Source organism: Terrapene carolina, unplaced genomic scaffold (assembly GCF_002925995.2).
Source record: "Terrapene carolina triunguis isolate 2854851 unplaced genomic scaffold, T_m_triunguis-2.0 Scaffold58, whole genome shotgun sequence".
NCBI lineage: Eukaryota > Metazoa > Chordata > Testudines > Emydidae > Terrapene > Terrapene triunguis.
Window position 1 is genome coordinate 21,071,336 of NW_020664409.1, and position 13,085 is coordinate 21,084,420.

General features: G+C 46.0%; 1 protein-coding gene across 1 annotated transcript in view; it reads right to left on the bottom strand.

The window, feature by feature from the left end:
• Positions 1-8,298: 8,298 nt before the first annotated feature.
• Positions 8,299-13,085, bottom strand: part of CCDC102B (coiled-coil domain containing 102B) — a 347,381-nt gene continuing 342,594 nt past the window's right edge. Inside the window, exon 9 of the mRNA XM_024198764.1 lies at positions 8,299-9,195. Coding sequence (XP_024054532.1) covers positions 9,078-9,195 — 118 coding nt within the window. The 3' untranslated portion in view covers positions 8,299-9,077. The remainder of the gene's footprint in view (positions 9,196-13,085) is intronic.

Below are 13,085 nucleotides of genomic sequence, written 5' to 3' on the forward strand. Positions count from 1 at the left end.
CTCCTGCTGACATCCCACCGCAACTACACAGCACCCTGCACACCATGCCCCCTGCCCAGCTCCCCCACCCACAGATCCCCTAATGTCCAGCACCCCCTTCACAGTCCCACCATCACAGCTGTACAATGGCCCATATTCCTGAGGGAATTCTGCATCAAATTCTGTGCATAATATTTTAGAATTCTGATTTTTTTTATAATAAATAAATGTGGAAGCTCCACCGTGGCAGTGGGGAGCACAGGCCACTGGCTGCATGGAGGTGGGAGATCACCCTGCAGCCTTCCCCCTCCCCTGGGACAGGGACTTGGCAGTGAGACTGAACCTGACCATGACATAGCACAAGGGCCATGCCTGCCACAGAAACACCCTGGGGCCCTGCCCCTTTTGCGCCAGGCACACCAGATGTGGGCAGGGAGGCTCAGCCTAGCAGCAGGATCCAAGTGCAGAGGGACTTTAGTGTGGGGGTATCCAGATGGGGGTAAGAGGGTTCTGTGGGGGGAAGTCTGGGTGCAGGCAGCTCAGTGGGGGATCTGGATGCACAGGGAGGTTCCAGGTTCAGGGGCAATGGGAGTCTGCAGGGGGGACCAAGGGAAAGTGGCTGGAGCTCAGCAGGGAGGGGGGAGTCGGGGTGCAGGGGAGGTGGGGTTGTTGTACTTAAAGTACTGCACAGGATCTTTTCAGGGGGAATAAGGCAAACACCACATTCATTGGTAATACATGCATCAATCAACACTGTATCATATGCATATGATCTATATTACACTCATGCACTCACATACACACACACACAAACACACTCCGTCTTGTTGTTGTTACCAAGTAGTTGCTCCCCTTAACTTCACTGGCCAGGTGAGTTAGATAGGGGAGGGGTGGAGCTGGGCTTCTGCCGATCTGGATCAATGCTCTGATGTTGACAAGACCCAGGGTCCTCTGCAAGACACCTCTCATTTAGAATAGCTTCCCTCTCATGCAAATCTATACCAGATTCAAAATCTGTGTCCTTTGGTCCTTTGTGCTGCTTCCTTCTGGGTGTTGTCCCAATACTGTTCAAAGAGGGTGTTTCCAAAAGAAAGTGCTTGATTCTAAACTCCCCCCCCCCCCCACCCCGAGGCCGTCAATATGTCTGCTCTTCTTTAGTGAGCCCACTTGACAAGTTTGATTGTCCTTGGGTCTGGCTTCCATCCCCTCTCCAAGGAGCTGTCTGGAGGTGCTTGCCTTCCATGCCTTGCTCATTCACACCTCATTCATTCAACATGCCAATTGATTAAGGGAGTGTGGGGAGGGGGAATCTTATTCTACTCCTAGCAAAAAGACATTTTTCTTCTACTTTAACTATCCTTAGGGGCTATAACATTATACCAAGGCTTAACACAAAGTTTTCTATAAGTTTTTCTACATAGGGATCTGATACAAAGTTCCTATATCAAAGGACTTGATACAAAGTTGTATGAAAATAGTTTAATAAAGGGTTATATGAAGAGGCATAATACAAAGTCATATGAAAGTTATGTGAAGATGCTTAATACAGAGATTTATCTACAGGGTTCATTTGGGTGGGGGTCTAGGTGTAGGTGGTTGGGGCTCAGTGGGGAGGGTGTCTGGGGGGCTCATTGGGGTGGTACAGATGCAGGGGAGGTGGGGCTTGTCAGGGTGAGGATTTGATAGGCCTGCTTAACAGGGGAGCCCTAGCTGCTGCCAAGGGGATCTGCATGCTGGGCCCCCGTTTCCCCTATCCCAGGGATTGGTAAACTTTGGCACGTGGCCCACCAGGGTAAGCCCCCTGGCGGGCCAGGCTGGTTTGTTTACTTGCTGCATCCACAGGTTCGGACGATTGCGGCTCCCACTGGCCGTGGTTTGCCACTCCAGGCCAATGGGGGCTGCGAGAAGCCGCGGCCAGCACATCCCTCGTCCTGCAGCCCCCCATTGGCCTGGAGCCGTGATCGGCCGAACCTGCAGATACGGCAGGTAAACAAACTGGCCCGGCCCACCAGGGGGCTTACCCTGGTGTGCCGCGTGCCAAAGGTTGCCGATTCCTGCCCTATCCCCTTCTCTTCCCCATCCCATCCCCTTCCTTCCCCACTGCCTCTGTCCCCCTGCCCTGCCTGCCCCACCATGGGCACTCACTGTTGTACAAGATGAAGGATGGCTCCCAGCACACAGAAGGGAGCTCAACCAGCACTAGGATCCAGAAGGTGGTGTCCAGCTGCAAAGTCCTGGGAGCTGAGTAGCACCTTCTTTTTTCAGCCTGGCTGTGCAGCTCTGCAGTCACAGAGTAGGTCTGCTCATTCCACCGCCCCTCCCCAAGCCGCCACCCCACCTCTTCTCTGCCTCCTCTCCCCAGGTGAGCATGCTGCGGCTGTGCTCCTCCCCCACCCTCCTGCTGGCAAACAGCTGATCGGCAAACAGCTGATCGGCGGCAGGGACGGGGAGGGCGGGAAGGGAGCAAGCTGTAAGAAGAGGAAGGGGAGGGGGAGGGGAGCTTGGCTGCCCTACTGCAGCAGGAGCCTCACTGCCAGGAGCACCAAGCTTCTGCCCCCCGCAGGAGAGAGCGGGGGGCAGAGAAGAGTGGTCCTGGTCCGGGCCCCCCTGGAGTGTGGGCCCGGCTCCATGGCGCCAGTGGCTCTATGGTAAATCCGCTACTGGAGGTGGGTGTGCAAGGCTCGTGGCGGGGCGAAGATGCAACACGCGGGGCCAGCTGCTGCCCCTGCTGATCCGTCAGCGCAGTCCCTGCTGTGTTCTGGCTCTCGTCCAGCAGGGCCCTGCCCCCATCTTGTTTCAGGCCAGCACTGGATGCGAGCTGCGATGGCTGGTGAGTGTGGGCAGGCACCAGGCAGAGGCCAGTTACGTGCCGCCTCTGTTGTCCACCCATCAGCCCTTTACATGCTCCCCTCTCACTGTCCTCTCCTTGCTTTGCCCCTTTGCCCCCCGCAGCCTCGCTGCTCCTCCATAGCCCCACCAGTGGGGCTCATCCCGCTCCCAGCACTGTGTGGAGGACCAGCCCCTGGTCAGAGTGCTTAACTCACCAGCAGCCTGGCCAGCAGACGCCTTCCTTCCCCCACTGCCTCTGGCTGGGCAGGAACCCCGGGAAAGCCCAAGACTCCCCAGCTCAGGGATGAGGTGATGGCGATGAGGTGCTGAGACCCGCATGTGCCAAAGCCCTGCACAGCACTGGCATGGGGAATCCTCAGCCTGTTCATGCCCCAAACCTGCAGGCTCTACAGCAGCCCAAAGAGCAGAGGCTTAGCACCCTTGTCACTCCCCATCCCTCTGCCCTGGGTCCTTCCTTCAGGGAGTGCGGGGCGGCTCTGTCCCCTAGGCACCCTCCTCTGCTGAGCCACTGGCTGGTTCACTGAAGCCCCTGCAGTCAGGTTCCCCGGGCCCTGGTGCACAATGCATCCTTAGGGCTTAACCCAGGGGCGGGCAAACTTTTTGGCCTGAGGGCCACATCAGGTTTTGGAAATTGTATGGAGGGCCGGTTAGGGGAGGGGGACGTGGCCTGGACCCCACCCCCTATCTGCTCCCCTCATCTGCCTCCCCCCCTGCTTCTAGTCCCCTGACGGCCCACCCCTGGGACTCCTGTCCCATCCAATCCCCCTGTTCCCTGATGGCCCCCGGGACCCCTGCCCCATCCACCCCACCCCCACTCCCTGTCCCCTGACTGCCCCCCGCTGGCCCATCCAACCCCCGCCCTCCTTCCTGACTGCCCCCCCCGGATTCCTGCCCCCATTCAACCCCCCTGTTCCCCGCCCTCTGACCGCCCCAACCCTATCCACACCCCTGCCCCCGACCACCACCCCGAACTCCCCTGCCCTCTATCCAACCCCCCCGCCCTGCTCCCTAGAGGCCTGGAGCACCGGTGGCTGGCGGTGCTACAGCCACGCACCGCGCAGCACAGAGTACTGGATCAGGCCGGGCTCTGCAGCAGCGTTGCCTCAGGAGATCGCAGGCCCACCGCCCAGAGCTGAGGTTGCATGGGATGGGGAACAGCAGGGGAGGGGCCGGGGTCTAGCCTCCCAGACCAGGAGCTCAGGGTCCGGGCAGGAAGGTCCCGTGGGCCACGCTGTAGTTTGCCCACCTCTGGCTTAACCCCTTCCTGCCCGCACTGTAGCTGGGGGATGACAGGAGGCAGCTGGGTTAGGTTGGTGGCCAGCAGCAGCCTGGAGGTATTAACTGCCTTTTGACACTATAAAAAGAACAGGAGTACTTGTGGCACCTTAGAGACTAACAAATTTATTAGAGCATAAGCTTTCGTGGGCTACAACCCACTTCTTCGGATGCATATAGAGTGAAACATATATTAAGGAGATATATATACACACACATACAGAGAGCATGAACAGGTGGGAGTTGTCTTACCAACTCTGAGAGGCCAATTAAGTAAGAGAAAAAAAACTTTTGAAGTGATAATCAAGATGGCTCAGTACAGACAGTTTGATAAGAAGCAAGTGTGAAAATACTTACAAGGGGAGATAGATTCAATGTTTGTAATGGCTCAGCCATTCCCAGTCTTTATTTAATCCTGTGTTGATTGTGTCTAGTTTGCATATCAATTCCAGCTCAGCAGTCTCTCGTTGGAGTCTGTTTTTGAAGTTTTTCTGTTTTAAGATAGCCACCCGCAGGTCTGTCATTGAATGACCAGACAGGTTAAAGTGTTCTCCCACTGGTTTTTGAGTATTATGATTCCTGATGTCAGATTTGTGTCCATTAATTCTTTTGCGTAGAGACTGTCCGGTTTGGCCAATGTACATGGCAGAGGGGCATTGCTGGCACATGATGGCATATATCACATTGGTAGATGTGCAGGTGAACGAGCCCCTGATGGTATGGCTGATGTGATTAGGCCCTATGATGATGTCACTTGAATAGATATGTGGACAGAGTTGGCATCGGGCTTTGTTACAAGGATAGGTTCCTGGGTCAGTGTTTTTGTTCAGTGATGTGTGGTTGCTGGTGAGTATTTGCTTTAGGTTGGGGGGTTGTCTGTAAGCGAGGACAGGTCTGTCTCCCAAGATCTGTGAGAGTAAAGGATCATCTTTCAGGATAGATTGTAGATCTCTGATGATGCGCTGGAGAGGTTTTAGTTGGGGGCTGAAGGTGACAGCTAGTGGTGTTCTGTTATTTTCTTTGTTGGGCCTGTCTTGTAGGAGGTGACTTCTGGGTACTCGTCTGGCTCTGTCAATCTGTTTTTTCACTTCAGCAGGTGGGTATTGTAGTTTTAAGAATGCTTGATAGAGATCTTCTAGGTGCTTGTCTCTATCTGAGGGATTGGAGCAAATGCGGTTATATCTTACAGCTTGGCTGTAGACAATGGATCATGTGGTGTGTCCTGGATGGAAGCTAGAGGCATGTAGGTAAGTGTAGCGGTCAGTAGGTTTCCGGTATAGGGTGGTATTTATGTGACCATCGCTTATTAGCACAGTAGTGTCCAGGAAATGGACCGCTTGTGTGGATTGATCTAGGCTGAGGTTGATGGTGGGATGGAAATTATTGAAATCATGGTGGAATTCCTCAAGGGCTTCTTTTCCATGGGTCCAGATGATGAAGATGTCATCAATGTAGCGCAAGTAGAGTAGGGGCGTTAGGGGACGAGAGCTAAGGAAGCGTTGTTCTAAGTCAGCCATAAAAATGTTGGCATACTGTGGGGCCATGCGGGTACCCATAGCAGTGCCGCTGACTTGAAGGTATATATTGTCCCCAAATGTGAAATAGTTGTGGGTGAGGACAAAGTCACAGAGTTCAGCCACCAGGTTAGCTGTGACATTATCGGGGATACTGTTCCTGATAGCTTGTAGTCCATCTTTGTGTGGAATATTGGTGTAGAGGGCTTCTACATCCATAGTGGCCAGGATGGTGTTTTCTGGAAGATCACCGATGGATTGTAGTTTCCTCAGGAAGTCAGTGGTGTCTCGAAGATAGCTAGGAGTGCTGGTAGTGTAGGGTCTGAGGAGAGAGTCCACATAACCAGACAAGCCTGATGTTAGGGTGCCAATGCCTGAGATGATGGAGTGTCCAGGATTTCCAGGTTTATGGATCTTGGGTAGCAAATAGAATGTCCCTGGTCGGGGTTCTAGGCATGTGTCTGTACAGATTTGTTCCTGTGCTTTGTCAGGGAGTTTTTTTAGCAGATGGTGTAGTTTCTTTAGGTAATCCTCAGTGGGATCAGAGGATAATGGCCTGTAGAATGTGACACTATGTGAGCAGGAAGAAACAAGCTGCTTCCAGTCACAGGTTGTGGTGCAGGGGAGAAAAGAAGAGATGAGCTCTGCAAAGACGCAGGCAGGTCATCTTCCCCTCCCTTGACTGGAAGCAGCTCCCATCCCTTCCCTCCCACACAGTGCCGAATGGCTGCTGCTGGCCACATTCTGGTGTGAACCCTGGCAGAAATCTGTTTGTGTGTGTGTGTGTGGGGGGGGGGAGGGCGGAGGATGTGACCCTGCATCCCATTCTCTCCACACATACACATGTTGCCTCTGAAAGACGAGGTGCCAGGTACCAGGAGAGGCGGGTCCATCCTGGGGGCCCAGCCAGGCATGGAGGGTGGAGAGTGCTGGTCAGGGAGGGTCAGGTCGGTTGGTTGATCAAACCACTGTGTGAGAGAGTGTACAGGAGTGTGTGTGTCACCCCTCCCTGTGTGAATCCTAAAGCCTTAAAGATAAGAAGGTAAATAAAAAGAATCCCAACTACACAGTATTTCTTTTTATGGGGGCTCAGTCAACTTGATGTTAATTTGAACGTTTGTACTGCATAGTTCTGATTGATTGCCTTTGAACTCGCTTGAATATGAATAATTTTACCAGGTGTCCCGTATTCAGCATAGGGAAATATGGTCACCCTAATGATTGTTCTCTAAATTTTCTAAGCTTTACCCATTCTAGTTTTAAAATGTGGCAGGAAAACAATTGGCTTTTTGCGACATCTGCTCTCCTTCTCTAAGAGGCATAGAGAAGTAGAAAACCAAGTAAAAATAATGGAGAAACCCTTGAAATAATGTAAAAAGGGAAGAGTGGAGACAATTTGACACATCTCTCTCCCCAAAGTCTGTGCCTCAGACTGTGTCTGAGTATCCAAGGGTATTTGGGGAAACTGGGAGTGGCTAAGAGGCAGGAATAGAACAGAAAAGCAGGCTGTTTGTGTGGCATAATTCCTGCAGACACCAGCAGATTTTTTGGTGGATAGCCTTACAGAAGTTTATTGCTGCTGTGACAGTAAGAGAGAGCAAGCAAGCACGAGAGTGCATGAACCAGGGTGTATTATGCGTAGCTGCACATGAAGAAGTTACTAAGGAAAAGCTAAGTCAAGGAAATTACATTTGCAGTTTTAGTGTTTTGAAAGCTCTCTCTCTTCTGAAATCTAATATGGAATTCAGGCCACTAAATGTGGAAAAGATAGAAAAACATGGAGTTATCTGATGGCTAATTTAAACTGAGAAAATATTTTAAAATCTGATCAATATTATTTGTAACACAATGGTCATCTAATGGAGATATATCTATGTACATAAACAGAAAACACGGAATTGATCTGCTATGGTTCCCTCCCTTCCTTCTTTGGCTTGTAAGAGTGAAAAGGATATTCTGAATCAAAATATGAACAGGTCTAGGAAACAAAATAGTGAAGAAGTCAGCTTTGGGAGGGCAGGAAGAAAGACAGACAGTTTGGTCAAAAAAGCAAAATCACTATTTTTAACATTCTTAAAATTTTAATTCCTACCAATTCAGAACTGTGTTTAAAAACTACCTGTTTCAATCAATGTATTCCTCCACCCCATGGGAGAACATGGGCACCACCCATGGATGTATGAAAAAGGACAGCAGACCATCTTACTATTCCCCACATCTCCCCAAAGACAGCAGTTGGGGGGAGCAGGCCAGGCAGGTGCCCATGAACCCATGGGGCAGGGAGAAAGAAGGATTGTAGGAAAATGAGGAGGGGCATATAATGTGCTAGTGGAGTTTGAAGGGGTGGCAAGACTTGCTCATTTCAATAGGAAATTAAGAATTCCTCTTGGAGTTTCAGGCTCATATGGACACAACATCAAACTGTAACTAGGGGACTGCAGAACTGACATATTAGGTATATAGGATCCCCATGAACCAAAACTTTGAGTTTTTTTTTTTACATATTCCTATTAATGACTCCAGGACAGTTGCTATTGACCCTGTTACAGAATATCCCTGACCCAGTGGCTGAGAAATGCTGGTCTTACACATCATTTTTTAACATTTGAAGAGAATGGTATTTCAAAGCTTTCAAAATTTGTCATTTTGAAAGTCCTAATGCTTAGAGCGCTGGTTCATATAAGAAGACTACTGGTACTTAAACATGATTTAAATACTTATACACGTAGAATTAATAAAACAGATATATTTAAACAAAAGCACAGTTAAGACCTTAAAATAAGCTGATAAGTACATGTTTGTATGCATGCACGTATATGTGGGAGAAGAGGTTGGGACAGAAAAAATAAGAGAGGAGGGGTGATTTGAAATCTAAATGAATATTGATATTTATAAGTCTTTTCTTCTGCAGATCTCAAATACATGTACGAAGGAATGTATGCACCTTCTAACATTATATAGGTGGGGAAACTGAGGCACAGAGGAACACAGTGAATTGCCCAAATTTATACAAAAGGTCAGCAGCAAAGCAGGGAATAGAATCTCTAAATCTCCTGGTCCCCAGTTCATTGCCTTGTCCTCTGGACAATACTAAATTTGAACCAGGTATCCTTCACCTTGCATGTTTTAAATTCAGTTTGTCTGAAGATAAACTAGAACGTTGCCACAGTAAGTAAAATCAGATTTTTGCTTTAGGAGACAGTAATCAAGAGAACTGAGAATGAAAAATGCACAACTGCAAACTCCAATTCAGATTTGGTACACATTGAAGCAGGCACATTTCCTGCGAGTCTAATGTAATATGAATACAAGTCCTGAATACTGTATTAGAAATAATACACATCGTATTTCTTTGTACAGATCTGCCATGTGTTTCAGAGCTTTCTCTTTTTTCTAAATCTTTATCAGTTTTTCTCTGTTCCTAATGATCAGTGTTAGGCTTGTCACTGTAGGGCTGTTTTATGAAGCATGCTGGCTCCCCTCCTCTTTGCTCACTGTCTCCGTGGAGTCACCAGCATCATACGTGGAACTTTGCTTGATCCCAAATCCAGAGCTCACTTTCTGCTGTCCCTTTAACCTGAAAGGAAACAAAGTGTGTGACCTGAAAACAAATCAGAAATGCCAGTTGTAAATTTAAAACTACGGTAGATCAAATGTCTTCCAAGGAAAAGTTTTGTTATCACTCAAGTGTAGAGCACTAGAAGTTTAGATCAGACAGGAATTTTGCAGCTCAGTTAACTTTAGGGCACATATTGGATTTCCCCCCCAACAATTGATTCCTTAATGCACCTAAGGGAAAAGAGATACTGTTTTAGATTAAATTATCTGAAATCATCTTTTGCAACAAGAAGCAGGGTATGTACGTTTGCTTACTTACTTTGAGATGACTATGACCCTTTACTGAATGGCATTTTTGGACTGTGGTAGGAATGTATATGATTTTTTTCATCTATTTTGAGCAACAACTGCTGAGCCTTCTTTTGGGTATGTGTGGGGAAGTATAATAAGGCACCTAAATAATCAAGATAACGCAAGCCACTGGTTTACCAGGTTTTAGTGTCTGAAGGGCAGGATGGAGCCAGGAAATATGCAGAAACAACTATCCTGAAAAAATATGTTGGGTTTGATACATTCTACGCCATTTTGTTCAACAACAGTGAGTCCAGGTTAACATTTTGTAAATTACAGTTAACTCCCATTCTTTAATAACTATTGTCCATTACAATGAAACCTCCTGTAAAATGAGGTTGATATGAATTAAAATAAATGAATCCTCTAGTACAGAGAGACAGTGAAATTACTTAGCAATACCCTGTTATACTGTAGGTTGTTTTTGCCACTTAACCAAATTAGAGATGCTATTCCATATATTCATATGAATACATCAGCACTTATGTTAGCTTGATGGTTTTCAAGGCAACACTGCACAATGCCACTTTATACTTTTCCCTATTCTCTTTTTTCCCCCAGAAAGAGAGACTACCACCAGAATTTAAAACTGAAAAAAGTCCATTGGAAATCAGGGATATGAGCTTAAATGATACAAATGTCATTCTGTTCCCTCAGGAATATGGATGTTACATTTTCAATAGGAAATAATTTACTTTTAAAAAAGAAATATGTCTTGCTAATAGAAACACACAGTCAATTCCATTAATACTAGCCTATATTTTTTATTTATAGTTCCAAATTAATGGGCTGCTCTGATACTTGTATAACATTTAGCTGATGGTTTCCTGCCTTCTGATATCTTTAATGCATCAGTAGAGATAGATGTTCATTTTATTCAATTATTTAATTGCATGAATACAATTACATATGTTGTGAACCAACTGTAAAATCAATATCTTGCCTAATAACTTTTAGAATATTTAGAACAAGTATTTGAAAGTGTCCGTAAAAGAAAATATGTTTGCCAGCCTTCACTAATAAACTTGAATACTGACCCTTTTCCAATGCTAGCACCAATCTATTATAAACTACACTATGCAAAATGTCTCCTAACCTATTAATATAGAGGAAACCCCTGCACCCACCACCGCACTGATTTGCAACCATCTGCAGTATCACAATCAAAAACAGCTCCTACTCTTGTGAGAACTACTGGGACTGCTGTTCTATTTAAGTTAATCCTTATCAAGGTATAAATGGAGTGCATTGCATAGATATCAAATGTTTTTAGCTCAATTTTATTTTCCGTATTTGCAATATATATTCGTAACAGGTCTGAAGTAGTTCTGTGCTTTTATTGCTTCTATGCCAGTATTATATATTACTGTTGTAGTGTCCTATTTAAGAGAGAACATTTAAGGAATCAGAATGAGCGGGCTATTGCTAATGGAGAGATTCTGTGATGAGGCCAAGACAGTTATTCTAGAAGTAGTTGCCCAATATTGCAGCACAAATTCAGATTCAAATTACTATTACTGCTAGTAAATGAAATTCAATCTTAAATGAATAATAAAAACATACCTAAGCAAAGCATCAGGGGGTAGCCGAGTTATTCTGTATTCCCAAAAACAATGAGGAGTCCGGTTGCACCTTAAAGACTAACGAATTTATTTGGGCATAAGCTTTCGTGGGTAAAAAAACCACTTCTTCAGATGCAGGTATTATCAGCTTTGATTCCACCAATGAAAAAGAATGTAGTGACTGGAGAATAAATAGGCTCTAAACTTTCTCAGCTTTAGAAACAAAAGTAATAAATACACTATATTTGCTTGTTTGTGGGCAGCCCAACATAGCTGTGAACAGAGTGGTGGGAAAGAGCATCTAAGGAGTTTTTCCTCCATAGTCTATGTAGGGGCCAGGCACAATCCCCCTGGGCAGAATATTGCAGACTAGTGTGACAGTGTGTGCTAGGACCATGGTTTAATTGCTTTATTTTCTAACAGACAATGTAATTATTATTGGGGCTTGAAGAGTGAGCCTCTTCTCATCTCCCCGCCTGTCCCTGGAGAAATTCTGGACTTTACAATTAGGAGCTACACTTGTGGTTCTAGCCCCCATTGTGTTTTGCAGGCTACTGAAAAGTTAATTTTTTGCAGGCGCAGTTTACAGGCTCTGGAAATCAGATACTATGCATTAATATTGCTTTTAAAACAAACAAACAAACAAACCAAAACCAAAACAACTGTTGCAGACAAGAGATCCCTAAGAAAAAAATTAATCAATCAATTTGTGTTGAGTGTTTTGGTTCATTCAGCAAGAACTTCTTGTGTTGCACTCCAGCCTGGCTTATCTTACCTTATTTTATCTTGGGTGATGCATGGCCCAAGGATAAAACCCTTACTGTCTGAAAGCCTTCCATGTAAAAGTGAAAACAATTGCAAAATCTCTAGTGGACTTCATGGAGTCTCTGGCTCTTCTTCTTATTCAGCATTAAATCTCTGCTTGAGGAAAGGTTTTGTTTCTGATTTTTTAATTAGAAAAACCACTTTTTTTGGTAGATTGTTTTGGTTTGGTTTTGGTGGGTCGGGGTCTTTTGAGTAGAAGACTCACTCTGAGAGTCCTGATACATCAAAGTAAAGCAGATAGAAGATATGCTTATGATTTTTCAGCACTTGGAAACACAAGAATCTAGTAACAATTAACACAATCTTATAAAAACATAATATAAAGCCTCAGGTGGGTTATATTTTTGAAAGTCAAGCCCAGATCCTGCAATCTGCTTCACATTGGCAGAGCTCTGCACTTGCCTGGATTCCCACTGATGTGAAGGAGATTCTGGTCACACACTGAAGCTTTCAGGATCAGGGCCTTAGGGATAATATGAAAACAACGGGGATGCCCAAGTTAACTGATGGCATCATTGGTCCTGCAGAATTATTGTTACTAGTGATAATGTGCAAGAAGGAAACACCCCACAGCATCTTGAGTCTCAGAGCCTCGCTTGAACTTAGAAGGCTGGCAGTTAGAAAAACATCAGATTTTTTACTCAGACATTGGGGAAAATTGGCTGTAGAACCAGTCAAACCTGCAGAAACTGATGGTGTCATTTTTATGTAGTCACTTTTCAAAATGGCATTACACTTTAAATCTCCCTATGCACTGTCAAACAATGGCTAAATTCTCCTAAAAAAATATACATTTATTTGTATTACCCTGGTACCTAGGGGCCCCAGACATCGACCAGGACCCCATTGTGCTAGGTGTTGTATGACAGAAAATGTTACATTGTTTACTGCAGTCATTTATCTAAAATGCAAAGACTAACAAAAATCAATGACACCGAAAAGGTCGGATTGCAAAGCGCCTATCTGAATTAGGAGAAGTCGTCCCATTGTCAGGCAATACATTTCTATTTTTCAGTAACAGATCCTTTAAATGGACATGATTCTTCTTCTCTGTGTTAAGCCTCCAAACTGTTGCCCTTCAGACTTGGAACACAAATTTCCTGAGTGCACACAAGGAAAATGGACATGACCATCTCTCATGTGTAAAACAGCACACTACGCCCTGTCTGTC